This window comes from Myotis daubentonii, chromosome 2 (genome assembly GCF_963259705.1).
Source record: "Myotis daubentonii chromosome 2, mMyoDau2.1, whole genome shotgun sequence".
Taxonomy (NCBI): Eukaryota; Metazoa; Chordata; class Mammalia; order Chiroptera; family Vespertilionidae; genus Myotis; species Myotis daubentonii.
Genome location: NC_081841.1, coordinates 126,927,601 through 126,942,559, shown reverse-complemented (window position 1 = coordinate 126,942,559; position 14,959 = coordinate 126,927,601). Strand labels below are relative to the sequence as shown.

Genomic DNA, 14,959 nt, shown 5'->3' with positions numbered 1-14,959 from the left:
AAATATACAGGTGCTTTCTGGCCGCAAGTCGGATATTGAGGCTGCGGTGCCCAGTTCCAAAGGTCAAAGTGTGCTGCACACCCGCCCAGTCCCGCTTCTGCAGCGCAAGCAGATCTGCATTTGCCCTCTGCAGGGCGTGCGGCAGCGGGCGGGTTAACTCCGGGCCCGCCCCGAAGGAGGGCCCGAGGGCGGGGACGCGGCCCGAGCAGCGGCGTCGCCGGCCGCCTCGCTCCGCTGCGCCTGCGCAGGCGCCGAGGGGTCGGGGTCGGGGTCGGACTCAGAAATGGCAGCCTCCATGTTCTCCAGCCGGCTGCTGGCCGCCGCCACCCTGAGGAGCCACCCGCCCCGGACGGCGCTGCGGGCCGCCGCCCAGGTATGGAGCCCCGGCCTGCTCTGGCCGTGGAGGGTCGGTAGGAGGAAGGGCGAGGCGGGCAGGGACCCGAGGCCCGGCTCGGGGTCACTTCTCCGTTGGTGACATTGGTTGACACGGGGCGCCCGCCGGGGAGCGCTGGCTGCCAGGACGGCGAGCCGGCTCAGTCCTTGAGGAGCCCGGCGCCCGGGCGGCAGCCGCGCCCCCAGTCTCCGAGGGTCTGCAGCCGCGTCTCCCGCCTCCCGACCCGCGCGGGGCCACGGCGTCGGCGGCCGGCTTCGCGGCGGGACGCGCCCTTGAGACGAACTTTGTGTTCTTTGGGGCGCCGTGGGCTGCGTGCCCTCGCCAGGGCCGCGGCGCTCGCTGACTGGGCTTTTCTGGACGCGGCCGGGAAGTGTCCTCCCTCCCCCGTCGCCGTGTTTGTTCACCGTGGTAATAAGATGGTGTGTGCCGGGTTTCCAATTGGGGAAGTGATCTTTGGAGCACTTCAGCTTTGGATAGATGATAGCATAATGGCCTCAGGTTTTGTTTGGCTTTTTGAGTGTTTACCGTGTGCCAGGCAGTTTTACCAGGCTTTTCAGCAACACGGTAAGGGAGCCGGCTACATCTGCATCAGTGATGAAGAAACTGTTGCCAAGAGAGCAGGTGATTTGGGTTGGGCCAGGGCGTAGGTAAGGTCAAAGCTTAGCTTTAATTTCAGAACCGAATGGCTCCAGAGCTTGTGTGCTTGAATCTGCTCTACAGGGTTTCCCAGAACATAGGAATTGGCCGATCCTTTTCAAGGATAAAACTTGGGGAAGGGCATCATTGGCTTTGTAAGCCAGCTATGTTCTGAAGTAACTCTTCAGACGTGCCATAAATGAATCGATTTTAACCATTATTTTTCTTTTAAAAGCTATTCACACTTAAAACCTACAGGTAGTGAGTTCCATGAGTTTGCTTCCTAATAAAAGTGTTGTTGTTTGGTCTTGAACTTTCTTGTGAGTTGTAAAGGGTGCTGTCTAGTTTTTAGAATATATTTTCATTCTAATCATAACCTTTAGCCTTTTGGAAAATCCTTTGTCAGCCTTGGTGTCTCCATAGGGAGATGCCTAATCTATTGTCTTAATAGCATCTCTTCTACTCTCACATTAAGTAATGTAGCTTTAGAGTTTGGAAGGACCTCAGTAGTCTGTCCCCTTGCTTTTGTAGATGAGGACACAGAGGTGCAGTCAGGGTCTTAGGAAACTTTTTCAAGATCACACATTGAATTTAGTTGGAAAGGATTATCAAAGTATTTTAGAGTGGTATAAATACTTAAAGTGGTATAAAAGCTATCAGCAGTATCCTATGTGTACTACTAATTCTTTGTAAATATGTGTTTGAAAGAAACCATACAAGTATACAGAAGTCTCCTCTTATCCATGAGCGATACGTTCCAAGACTCTCAGTGGACACCTGAAACCATGGATAGTACCAAACCCTTATATATATTGTTTTTCTTTTATACATACACTAGAGGCCCAGTGCATGAAATTCAAGCACGGGTGGGGTCTCTAGGCCTGACTGGTGATCAGGGCCTATTGGGGCTGTCTCACCCAGGCCCTTTGGAGGGGGTCCTGGGAGCTGGGAGGGAGGGACTGGGGGAGGTTGGCCGTGGGAACGCACTGACCACCAGGGGGCAGCTCCTGCATTGAGCATCTGCACCCTGATGGTTAGTGTGTGCCATATCGACTGGTCGTTCAGTCGTAATGGTTGCTTAGGCTTTTATATATATAGATACCTACGATAAGTTAACTTATAAATAGGCACAATAAGATCGACAACAATAACTAATAGAACAATAGAATGGTTATTAAAAAAAACACTTAATAGCAGTTAGGTGAGAGGTTTTGGAGCCAGTATTAAGTAAAATAGGAGCTACTTGAATGTAAATGCTCTGATACCATGGCAGATTTGATAATCAAGATGTCTACTAAATGACTAATGGGCAGGCACTGTATGCAGCATGGATATGCGGGACAAAGGGATGATTCACATCCCAGGCTGGATGGAGCTGGACAGTGTGAGATTCATCTTGCTACTCAGGATGGCAAGCAATTTATTTATTCATTTATTTTATTTTAGAGGAAGGGCGAGAGAAACATAAATTTGTTGTTCCACTAACTTATGGTTTCATTGGTTGATTCTCGTATGTGCCCTGACAAGGGATTGAACTTGAAACCTCGGTGTATTGGGAAAACGCTCTAACCAATTGAGCTACCCAGCCAGGGCTGAATGGCGAGCAATTTAAAACTTAAATTGTTTGTTTCTGGAATTTGCCATTTAATATTTTCAGACTGAGCTTGACCATTAGTTTCTAACTGAAACTACAGAAGGTGAAACCACCGTGGATAAGGGTTGACTGCTGTGCCAGTTAAGGGAATTATTTAGAAAGTATGTATTACAGTTGATGTTGCAGATCAGTTCTCTGATATGATACTTGTAGGCTATTAGATGGAGAGATCCTTGGAGAAAGTCTACTGGAGAGTGATCTCTGGGCCAACTCCTTTGGGAGAGTGAAGAAAAAAGGGTTGAATAAAAGAAGAAGTAAAATTGTGCAATTGTAGTAGGGGCCTCTGCTGTTACCACAGGAGATCTGCAACTAAGATGATCTTTCTGCGTGGTCACAAATTGGGGTGAGGTATCAGATTTTTATATCCATCCTTTAATCCCCATTGACCAGTGATTGGATGCAGGCTGACAATATAAAGGAGGTGTGACTTTGGGTTAGGATGCTCCAATGACAGGACTCATCCGAGAGCTGCCACAACCAGCACTCCCAGCAGCTGGGGCAGTGAATGCCTTCGTGCTGAAGGGAGGATCTGGACAATACACCACAATATCTAATACATGGCTTTGACTCTTTTAAAAAACAAAACAAAAACAACCACATATTTTTTATTGATTTCAGAGAGGAAGGGGGAGGGAGAGAGGGATAGAAACATCAATGATGAGAGAGAATCATTGATCGGCTGCCTCCTGCACATCCCACATTGGGGATCGAGCCTGCAACTCAGGCATGTGCCCTGACCAGGAATCGAACTGTGACCTCCTAGTTCATAGGTCCATGCTCAACCACTGAGCCATGCTGGCCAGACAGCTTTGACTCTGGAGTGTATAAAAGAGTAATGGTACCAAGTCATTCATTTAATCACATATCTAGTGCCAGGTACTTTGTTAGGTGCTAGAGCTGTGGTTCTCAACCTTCCTAATGCCGCGACCCTTTAATACAGTTCCTCATGTTGTGGTGACCCCCAACCATAAAATTATTTTCGTTTCTACTTCATAACTGTAATTTTGCTACTGTTATGAATCGTAATGTAAATACCTGATGTGCAGGATGTATTTTCATTGTTACAAATTGAACATAATTAAAGCATAGTGATTAATCACAAAAGCAATATGTAATTATATATGTGTTTTCTGATGGTCTTAGGCGACCCCTGTGAAAGGGCTGTTCGACCCCTAAAGGGGTCGCGACCCACAGGTTGAGAACCGCTGTGCTAGAGGAATGGTGGAGAGAAGAAAGTTGGGAAGGATTTTTGGTTTGTTGGGAAGATAAGATTGGTTTTACATCTACTGAATTTGGCCTTGAGGTAGAAATGCTTTGAATAACCTTAGAGATATGATAGTAAAACTCAAATGAAAGATAAGGACTAGAGATGATGAGGAAATAGTTAAAACTACAAGGGTAACATTTGACATTTAGCTGGCAGATTAGCTTTTAATTTTAAATTGTAACTTAGGTACTGTGAATGTTGTATTTTATTTAGTGTAGTAGGTTTATTGCAGTTATGAAGAACCAAGTACTATATAGAGACAAAGAATTTTGAGAAGGTGTTTTTAATAAGAATAACTGCCAATTTAGTATCATATAATTATATCCCCAATTTCTTTAGGTTCTGGGAAGTTCTGGATTGTTTAACAACCATGGACTTCAAGTACAGCAACAACAACAAAGGAATCTCTCACTACATGAATACATGAGTATGGAATTGTTGCAAGAAGCTGGAGTCGCCATTCCCAAAGGACAAGTGGCTAAGTCACCAGATGAAGCTTATGCAATTGCCAAAAAATTAGGTACTAATTTTAAAAAACTCATGCTACCTTGACATGGCAGCTCTGATAAGATGTGAACTGTACTTTTGGTTTAATAACAACTTTTAGTTTTTATTTTGTTAATAAAATAAAAAATAAATTTTATTTACTTAAAAGAGAAGGCAGAACTTTATGATTCTTGACATTCTAAAATTATTATGAACTCCCATAGTGCTAGTGACTTAAGAATCACTTATGTTGGCATTAGGAAGCTGAAGTCCTATTTTAAGTTGGAATATAATGTATTGAGAAGGAAATTATACTACTCCATAGTTTAAAAGTATTGTGGCTGTGATGATTGTTCAGGGAATTGGTGAAGGATAATCTTGCTGTTTATGTGATAGTAAAGAGAGGTCCAATATCCTCCCTCCCTTTTTTGACATTAAAAAAGAAGGGAGCCGAAAGGGAAAAAAGAAAATCAAGCCCTAGAATGTAAACTCTATGAGGGCTGCTTTGTCTAATTTTGTTTACTGATATCTCCCAAACTCAGAGAAGAGTAAGAGTACCTGACACTTAGGTAATCAGTAAATATTAACATTTGTTAAATGAATTAGGCAGTTACCTATGTTTATTAGTAGGTCCTTTTATTGATAACAGAAATCTTTGTAGCTTATATTATTTGAATTTAATCTTTGAATTAAAAAATAATTTTTGACTAGAAAATATGCTTCAGTTTACATTTTTTATAATATGAGAACTTAATAATAAGTAAAATACTAGCTATATAATGCATTTTCTTTTTAGCAGTATTTAAAATTCCACCAATATCTTAGTGGGTTAACACAATTGATTACTCTTTTATGTGCCTTTGATTAATATGGCTTACAACATGCTTTGGTGAAGCCTTTGTTTTTATTAATTTCTTAAGATGTGGAACATTAAAAAAATTTTTTTTTTAAGTTAAAGTTTTATCTAGGTTTGTACTTATTTGTTTCTAGAATGGGTTTTGTTTTTTTCAAAAGTGAGGGCATGTACAAGTTTCTAATGTTGTATATTATAAACTATGTTTTTTAAATGTGATTTCTTTGACTTGAAAGCATGATTTTTTATTTACAGTATTTTTTTGTTAATCTGAAAAAAATTCTTTATATTCATATTACAAGCAAACTTCTTTTTATTTAGCAGAAGCCTTTATAAAAGTTCATACTGATTTTGGTGAAATTTTTATTAATTAATGGTGACCTGTAGTTTGAACTTGCACATGGTAAATGATGTACCTCATTTTTACCTTTGAAACAATCTATGCTAATTAGATGGGAGACCTTCTGGACGTCCTTCTGGACAAAGCCATGGTGGTGGGGCTGAGGCAGAGGCAGTTAGGGGCGATCAGGCCAGGAGGGGCGGGCAGTTGTGGGGGGGGCTGTTGGGGGCAAGCAGGCCGGCGGGGGGGCCAGTTGGGGGCAAGCAGGCTGGCAGAGGGGGGCAGTTGGGGGCAAGCAGGCCGGCAAGGGGGGGCAGTTGAGGGCGAGAAGGCCGGTGGGGAGGGGGGCAGTTGGGGGCAATCAGGCTGGCAGGCAGAGTGGTTAAGGGCCAGCGGTCCCGGATTGCGAGTCAGACATCCCCCGAGGGGTCCCAAATTGGAGAAGGTGCAGGCCGGGCTGAGGGACACCCCACTTCCTCCATGCACGAATTTCATGCACCGGGCCACTAATATATATATATCTCTTAAGGGTCAAGGCTTAAAGAAAACTAATGATTGTACTTCGTATGTCTATAGTATTTCTTGCAAAGATTACTTTTTAAAAAAATATATATATTTTATTGATTTCAGAGAGGAAGGGAAAGGGAGAGAGAGAGATAGAAACATCAATGATGAGAGAGAATCATTGTTCAGCTGCCTCCTGCACACCCCCTACTGGGGCTCAAGCCCGCAACCCAGGCATGTGCCCTCGACTGGAATTGAACCTGGGACTGACCCTTCAGTCTGCAGGCTGATGCTCTATCCACTGAGTCAGGCCAGCCAGGGGGCAAAGGTTACTTTTTAATAACTACTTTGAGATTCAATCTTATATGTATAACCTAAATGTTAATTTCTAAGGAAGACCTAGCTAAGAAAGAAGGAAAACTTAGAAATGTAATTGAAAAAGTGTAAGTTTTTCTAATTCTATCCTGTGTCCTTAAGGATGAATTTCCAATCATTTGATTTTATTTTTCTATTTTTGTTAGTCTAATTTCTTCAGTGATTATGTTGTTGTTGTTGTTTCTTTGTTTGTTTTACCAGTGTTTTCCTTCATAATAATGCTGAATGTTTTCCATACCAATATTATTAGGGCCTGATTTATATACAGTGAAGTCAGTAAAAGTTATTTCTTTTTCTGTTTCTAAATTATTATAATTGGTTTTCTGTAGTTTTCCATATACTTTCACATTTAGTCTAATTTCACTGTTTTGTTAGAAAAAATAATTTGTATAAACTTGAAATGAATAGGATTTATTCAAATGCCAATCTTTTTATTTCTTTATTCTTTGTAAACATCTGTAATGATTCCTAGCTATGGAAAAAAGAATAGTTATGTTTAAGATATAATAAAACTATGATTATTTCTGGCAAGTTCTCTGGGACTAGGACTTACAAATAGTAAGGAGTAGGTAGGCTGCTCTAATTTTGATCCCCCCTTGCTACAGAAAGCATCTTGTTCATCTAGAGAGTGTGCTTTTTGTTGTTAATTTTCACCCAAGGATATGTTTTCTGTTGATTTTTCAGAAAGAGTAGAAGGAAAGGAGAGAGAGAGAGAGAGAGAAAGAAACAATTGATGTGAGAGACATATCAATTGGTTGATTCCCGCATGGGCCCCAGCTGAGCCCAGGGATCGGTGTGTGGGCTGACGCTCTAACCAATGAGCCATGCCAGCCAGGGCTAGAAAGTGAGTCCTTAAAGAACACTACAAATGAAGATTATAGTGGGATTAGTAACTAATAAGGACCTTTAAACCTAGAGGAACAGAAGCTACTTTTTTAAAATCATCACCTGAGGATGTTTTTATTGATTTAAGAGAGAGAGGAAGGGAGAGAGAGAGTGAGAGAAACACCTATCAGTTGCCTCCCATACGCAACCTGACGGGATCAAACCCAAAACCTGGGTGAATTGAATTGAACCCACCTTGGAGTGCCACCTTTCGATGTATGGGGTGACACTCCAACCAACTGAGCCACACCGGCCAGGGCTAAGGGGTAGAGACTTTTAATAGTATACAATAGGACTTTGCCTTCTTTTTTCTTGTTTTTAAAATAATTTTTAATTTTTCAGTTACAGTTGACATACAATAGTATATTCGTTTCAGCTTTATAGCACAGTAATTATGCATTTATATAGCTTACAAAGTGATCTTCCTGATAAGTCTATCACCCATCTGACACTATACTTAGTTATAACAATATTGACTATATTTGCTGTACTTTACATTCCCATGACTTGTTTTTATAATTGGCAATATGCACATCTTAATTCCTTTCCCCTTTTCACCCATCCTGCAAACCCCCTCCCAGATGGCAACCATCAAAATGTTCTCTATGAGTTCATTTCTATTTTGTTTTTTTGTTTTTAGTTTCCATATATAAATAAAATTATATAGCATTTGTCTGTCTCTGACTTATTTCACTTAGTGTAATACCCTCTAGGTCCATCCACATTGAAAATGGCAAAATGTCATTAGTTTTTTATGGCTGAGTAATATTTCATTGTATATATGTATCACATCTTCTTTGCCTATTCATCTATTGATGGCCATTGAGATTGCTTCCATACCTTGCCTATTATAAATAACTAGAGGCCTGGTGCACGAATCGTGCATGGGTGGGGTCCCTAGGCCTGGTCAGTGATCAGGGCCGATCGGGGCCATCTTGTTCAGTCCCAATTGGGGCCGGGCTGATCAGAGCCTGCTAGCCAGGGTGAGGGGCAGCGGAAGGTTGGCTGGCTGGCCGGGGGCAGGGACCGTGGGAGGTTGTCCAGCCGACTATGGGGAGGGACTGGCCAGGGGGAGGGACCATGGGAGGTTGGCTAGCCGGCTATGGGGAGGGAAGGCCGGGGGGAGGGACTGCGGGAGGTTTGCTGGCCAGACCCCATCAGGGCAGAGCAGGACTGGCCAGCTGGGGAGGAGGGACTGTGGGAGGTTGGCCAGGTGGCCTGGGGGAGGGACCAGAGGAGGTTGGCCGACTGGAGGAGGTTGGCTGTGGAAGCACACTGACCACCAGGGAGCAGCTCCTGCGTTGAGCGTCTGCTCCCTCGTGGTCAGTGTGTGTCATAGCGACTGTTTGACTGATCATTCGGTCATAACAGTCGCTTGGGCTTTTATATATATGTACTAGGGGCCCGGGACACAAATTTGTGCACTTGATAGGGGGGGTCCCTCAGCCCGGCCTGTGCCCTCTTGCAGTCTGGGACCCCTCGGGGGATGACCACCTGCTGGCTTAGGCCCGCTCCCCGGGAGATTGGGCCTAAGTTGGCAATCAGACATCCCTCTGGCAGCCCGGAAGCCCTCAGGGGATGTCCACTTGCCAGTGGGGAGCAGGCCTAAGCTGCAGTTGGACATCCTTAGTGCTGCTGAGGAGGCGGGAGAGGCTCCCACCACCACCGCTGTACTGGCAGCTGGCAGCCTGGCTTGTGGCTGAGCAGAGCTCCCCCATGTGGGAGCACACTTACCACCAGAGGGCAGCTCCTGCTTTGAGCGCCTGCCCCTGGTGGTCAGTGTGTGTCATAGTGACCAGTCATTCCCAGTCTTTCTGCTGTTAGGGTCAGTTTGCATATTACCCTTTTATTATATAGGATAGAGGCCTGGTGCATGGGTGGGGGCTGGCTGGTTTGCTCTGAAGGGTGTCCCAGATCAGGGTGGGGGTCCCTCTTGGGTGCCTGGCCAGCCTGGGTGAGGGGCTAATGGCTGTTTGCAGCTGGTCACACCCCTTTCAAGGTGGGGGTTCCCACTGGGGTGCCTGGCCAGCCTGGATGAGGGGCTGATGGCTGTTTTCAGTCTGGCCACACCCCCTTTAGGGTGGGGGGTACCCACTGGGGTGCCTGGACAGTCTGGGTGAGGGGCTGAGGGCCGTTTTCAGCCTGGCCAAGCCCCTCCCCCCCTGGCGACGGAAGCTCCCAGCCTCTCCTTTTTTTCTTCTGTTTTTATTCTGGGATTTATTTACCTTCTATAGTTGAAACTTTGTAGCCTTGAGAGGAGCTCAGAGCCGGCCAGGGCAGGCGGGAGGGAAGCTTGGCTTCCTCCATCATTGGGGCAACCAAGCCTCCTGCTTGCTCCAGCTCCGTAGCTGCTGGCCACCATCTTGGTTGGGTTAATTTGCATATACCCACTCTGATTGGCTGGTGGATGTGGCTTAAGTGTAGCGAAGGTACGGTCAATTTGCATGTTTGTCTTTTATTAGTGTAGACTAGAGGCATGGGTGGGGTCTTATTGGCCCGGCCCCAATTGGGGCAGATCAGGGCTGGGCCTGTTGGGAGGAGACAGCGGGAGGTTGGCTAGCTGGCTGCCCCAATCGGGGCCCAATCAGGGCTGGGCTGGTGGGGGGGGGGGGGGGTGTCCATGAGCAATTGATTGACCAGCAAGCTCTGCCCCCAATTGGGGTAGGGGGACCAATTGGGGGCAGGGCCGGCTGAGGGGAGGGGCTGTGTGTGGTGGGCCAGCCAGCCCCACACCTAATTGGTGTGCGTGTGGGCGGTTGGGGACGGAGCTGGGGGGGGGGGAGGGGCTGTGGGCCAATCGGGGCGGTGGGGGCTAATCGGGGGTAGGGCCGTATGGGGTTGGGGGGCTAATCGGGAGCCAGCAGCCAGAGGGAAGGGCTGTGGGTGTTGACTGGCCAGCCCTGCCCCCGAATGGTGGCAGGGGGGGCGATGGGGAGGCGGGGTCAGCCATGGGGAAAGGTTGCAGGCAGTTGGCCAGCTGGCTGTGCCCCTGATCGGAGTGGGGGGGGGCAATCGGGTGGAACTGGCTGGGGGAGGGGCCACAGGCAGTTGGCTAGCTGGCCCCCATTGGGGTGGGGCCAGCTGGGGGAGGGGCTGCAGGCCAATTGCGGTGGTGGGGGCCCATCAGGGGTGGGGCTGGCTGGGGGGAGGGGCCACAGGAGGTTGGCCCCCAGTCCCACCTATAGTTGGGCTGGTTCGCTGGCCACAGTGGGCATCATGGCAACCGGTCATTCCTGTCGTTACAGTGTTCCGGTCCCTTAGCCCGACCTGCACCCTCTCCAATCTGGGAGCCCTCAGGGGAGCCCTCTCCAATTGGGAGTTTCTGCCTGTCTTTGCAATCATATGAGCGAATTGTTTGAGACCCCAACTCAATTTGGTTTGTTGCTCACAGAATAATAGAGGCATTTTTTTTTTCTTTGCTTCATTGGTGGAGATTTCCTGGAAGTTTTTGGATATCTTCCCTTTAATTTTTCCTAGATACTCTGATTTTACTTATGTCTCTCATCTTTGCTTTTCCTCCATCCTCCACCACAACCGTAACTTGCTCCAGGCTCACTTTGCTCTAGTGTCTAGGACAGGGGTGGGCAGACTTTTTGACTCAAGAGCCACAATGGGTTCTTAAACTGGACCGGAGGGCTGGAACAAAAGCATGGATGGAGTGTTTGTGTGAACTAATATAAATTCAAAGTAAACATCATTACATAAAAGGGTACGTTTTTTTTTTTTTTTTAGTTTTATTCATTTCAAACGGGCTGGATCCGGTCCGTGGGCTGTAGTTTGCCCACGGCTGGTCTAGGAGATCCGTCATTCCTAGATTCCCAGCATTCCTGGTGCTCCCTGTGCTCTGGGCTTTAGCTTCTGATCCTGGGGCTGCCACCAGAACTACTATTCCCAGAATTCCTGGTGCTCCCTGCGCTCTTGGTTTTCCCTTCTTGCTTTGTCTCCGTCCCGCGGCCTCCCACTCTGCCAAGTCCTCCAAGCTGCCAGCTCTCCCTCTCTGCTCTTGGTCTAGTGGCTTGGCGGGGGGTGGGGGAGGCCAAGTTCCCCAAGCTGTTCCACTCTCCGCCGGCTCTCCCACTCTGCTCTCCACCCGGCGCCTGTGTATGCAAATTAACCCACCATCTTTGTTGGGTTTATTTGCATACTCCTGATTGGCTGGTAAGCGTAGTGGAGGGATGGTCAATTTACATGTATATCTTTTATTATATAGATCCTAGTAGATGCTGCAGTGAACATAGGGATGTATATGTCTTTTTGAGTCAGTGTTTTTGGTTTCTTTGGATAAATATCCAGAAGTGGAATTGCTGAGTCCTTCTTTGTCTCTTGCCATAGCTTGTTTTGTAATCTAATTTTTTTGTGATATAAGTATTGCTACTCCAGCTTTTATTCCATTTTCATTTGCATGAAATGTCTTTTTCCATCTTTTTACTTCCAGTCAGTGCATTGTTTTTGTTTTTATTTAATCTGAAGTGGGTCTCTTGTAGGCAGAATGAGTGTGGGTCTTGTTTTCTTATCCATTCAGACACCCCATGTCTTTTGATTGGAGCATTTAACCCAAATACATTTAAAGTAATTGTTAATAGACATGTAGAAATTGCCATTTTAATATTCATATTTTGTAATCTTTTTTTTCTTCTTAAAGAAGTTCCTTTAACATTTCTTGTACTACAGGTTTAGTGGTGGTAAACTCCTTTAGCTTTTTCTTGTCTGGGAAGCTCTTTATTTGTCCTCTCATTCTAAATGATGCTTTGCTGGGTAGAGTAATCTTGGTTGCAGGTCTTTACTTTTCATCACTTTGAATATTTCATGCCAATCCCTTCTGGCCTGCAAATTTTCTGATGAGAAATCAGTTGACAGTCTTATGGGAACTCCCTTGTAGATAACTAAGTTATTTTTCTCTTGCTGTTTTTTAAGATTCACTCTTTGTATTTAACCTTTGGCATTTAAATTATGCTGTGTCTTGGTGTGGGCCTCTTTAGGTTCATCTTGTTTGGGACTCTGCTTCCTGGGCTTGTATGTCAATTGACTTCACCAGGTTAGAGAAGTTTTCTGTCATTATTTCTTTAAATATGTTTTCAACATTTAGCTCTCTCCTCCTCCTGGTACGCCTACGACATGAATGTTGTTACACTTAATGTTGTCCCAGAGGTGCCTTGAACCAGTGATTGCCAACCTTTCGGACCTCACGGCCACCAGTGCTCCGTGGACCACCGGTTGGCAACTGCTGCTCCAAAGGTTTCCTTAAACCAGCGGTTGCCAACCTTTTGGACCTCGCGGACTACCAGTGGTCTGCAGACCACCAGTTGGCGACTGCTGCCTTAAACTATCCTCATTTTATTTGGATTCTTTTTTTTTTCTCCCCTGTTCTGATTGGGTGTTTTCTGCAACCTTGTCTTCCAAATCACTGATTTGATTCTGTGCTTCACATAATCTGTTGATTCCCTCTAATATAGTCTTTATTTCAGTTATTGTATTCTTAATTTTTGACTGGCTCTTTTTTATGTTTTCCATCTCCATTTTTATGTTTCCTGTCTCTTTGTTAAAGTTCTCATTGAGTTCATCTGTTCTTCTCCTAAGTTCATTGAGCATCCTTATGACCACTGATTTGAATTCTGCATCTGGTAGATTGCTTGTTTTGGTTTTGTTTAGTTCTTTTTCTGGAGTTTTGTTCTATTTGTCTCCTCATTTTAACTCCTTCCCTGTGTTTGTTTCTATGTATTAGGTAGATCTGCCATATCTCCTGATTTGGGCAGGTTGGCCTTATGTAGTAGGTGTCCTATGTGGCCCAGTGGCGCCATATCTCTGGTCACCTGGGCTGGGTGCTCTGGGGTGTCCCTTGTGTGGGTTCTTGGGCCCTCTTGTTGTTGAGCCTTGATTGCTATTGTCAGGTCAGTGGGTTGGATAGACCCTCAGGCTAACTTGCTGTGAGGACTGGCCATGAGTATAATGGACAAGCTGTTGTTTGGGGCATTGGTGTCTGCTGAGTCCGCCCTTTGGGAGTGTTGTTTGTGGAGCCAATTGTGGGGGTGCTCTGGACACTTGAATTTGCTCTGGGGCCTCTTGGAAGGGGCTCTGATGCAATCTAAGGTCAGCCACTGCCTGTGCCTGGCTCAGGGCCACCTGGTATGAGCTACAAAATGATCTGTAGATAATTGCCTTGTACTTGGAGGTGCCTAGGAGAGGTTAAGCTGCCAACTGAGGCCAGCTGCCATTAGTACTTGTCTTTGGGCTGCTTAGCAAGAGGTATGGGGCATGCCATAGCCAGTTGCTGCTTGTTTGGAGTTGGGAACATTTGAGAGGTTTTGGGAAAGTTTGCAGCAGAATAGAGACAGGCTGTATTAAAAAGTTGCTGGAAGTCACTTGGTTGGGCCTGCGGTTGGGTTGGATGGAGTCTCTGAGAATCAGCAAGGTAGTGCAAGTGGTGTTAGCCAGTTTAGACTCAGATTTGGTGCCTGTCTGTGCCTGCAGGCTAGGTGGACGAATTGCTTACCTAGGAACAACAATGTCTGTCTGCATTTCTGTCAGGGAGAAAGCTGTTAATCCAGCCCTCACCTTGAAGCCAGACAATTCAATTCTTAACCTGGGTCGCCCTGGCACTTTTTGAGCTGCTGCTGCCCCATTGCCGGAGCTCAGAATGAGTGAGTCCAGCAAATAATCCTTGTGCCTAGGACTTCAGCAGCCCTCTGTGGAGCCCTGGGCTGGGGAGCCTTGTTGGGAGGCGTGGGGACTCCTCAACGAGGATGTGGATGGTGAGGAGATTCTGCAGCCAAGCTATCCCTCCTGATTTTTAATCACCACACCATGGATGTGGGGCCTTCCTGATCCATCTTTTTGCCCCTCCTACCAGTCTCTCTGGCTTCTTCTGTACTTCTTCATTCCTTTCCTTCCCCTTCCCTTTTCCCTTTCCCCGCCCCTCCCCTCCTCTCCCTTCTCTTTCCTCCCTTTCTTTTTTTCTTTCTTTCATTATTTATTTATTTGATTGATTAGAGAGAGAGATGGATTTTGTTGTTCCACTTACGTATTTATTGGTTGCTTCTTGCTCGTGTCCTGACTGGAGATTGAACCCACAACATTGGTGTATGGAGACGACGCTCTAACCAACTGAGCTACCTGATCAGGGCCTGCATATCCTTAGTTACAGGACTTCTGTTCAGCTAAGAGTTAGGCATTCTCATACATGGAATGGCTATTTTTTGACATTGTGGATAAATGACTTTACTGCATTTATAACACCACTTAATATGTATGCTTAAATAACAAAATATTGTGTCTTGCATGCTTCCCCATGCTTTTTATCTAATAGAAGTGTTTTTCTTCTAGGTTCAAAAGATGTTGTGGTAAAGGCACAGGTTTTAGCTGGTGGTAGAGGAAAAGGAACATTTGAAAGTGGCCTCAAAGGAGGAGTGAAGATAGTTTTCTCGTAAGTCATGTTTTTTGAAGAAAAACCATTAATGAAAAAAAAATCATTGTAAAAAATTCCCCTATTTATTGAATTGATGAAAATACTGAGATTTAAGTATTAGATGAGATGAGATTTTGTCTATCATGTGCTTATGTTTTACTCA

General features: G+C 45.6%; 1 protein-coding gene across 2 annotated transcripts in view; it reads left to right on the top strand.

The window, feature by feature from the left end:
• Positions 1–215: 215 nt before the first annotated feature.
• Positions 216–14,959, top strand: part of SUCLA2 (succinate-CoA ligase ADP-forming subunit beta) — a 75,535-nt gene continuing 60,791 nt past the window's right edge. The window contains exons 1-3 of one of the 2 annotated variants that reach the window (XM_059684497.1): positions 216–373; positions 4,291–4,471; positions 14,715–14,814. In XM_059684497.1, coding sequence (XP_059540480.1) covers positions 284–373; positions 4,291–4,471; positions 14,715–14,814 — 371 coding nt within the window. In that variant the 5' untranslated portion in view covers positions 216–283. Of the gene's footprint in view, positions 407–4,290; positions 4,472–14,714; positions 14,815–14,959 lie in introns of both variants that reach the window. The other variant, XM_059684496.1, reaches the window with a different exon arrangement.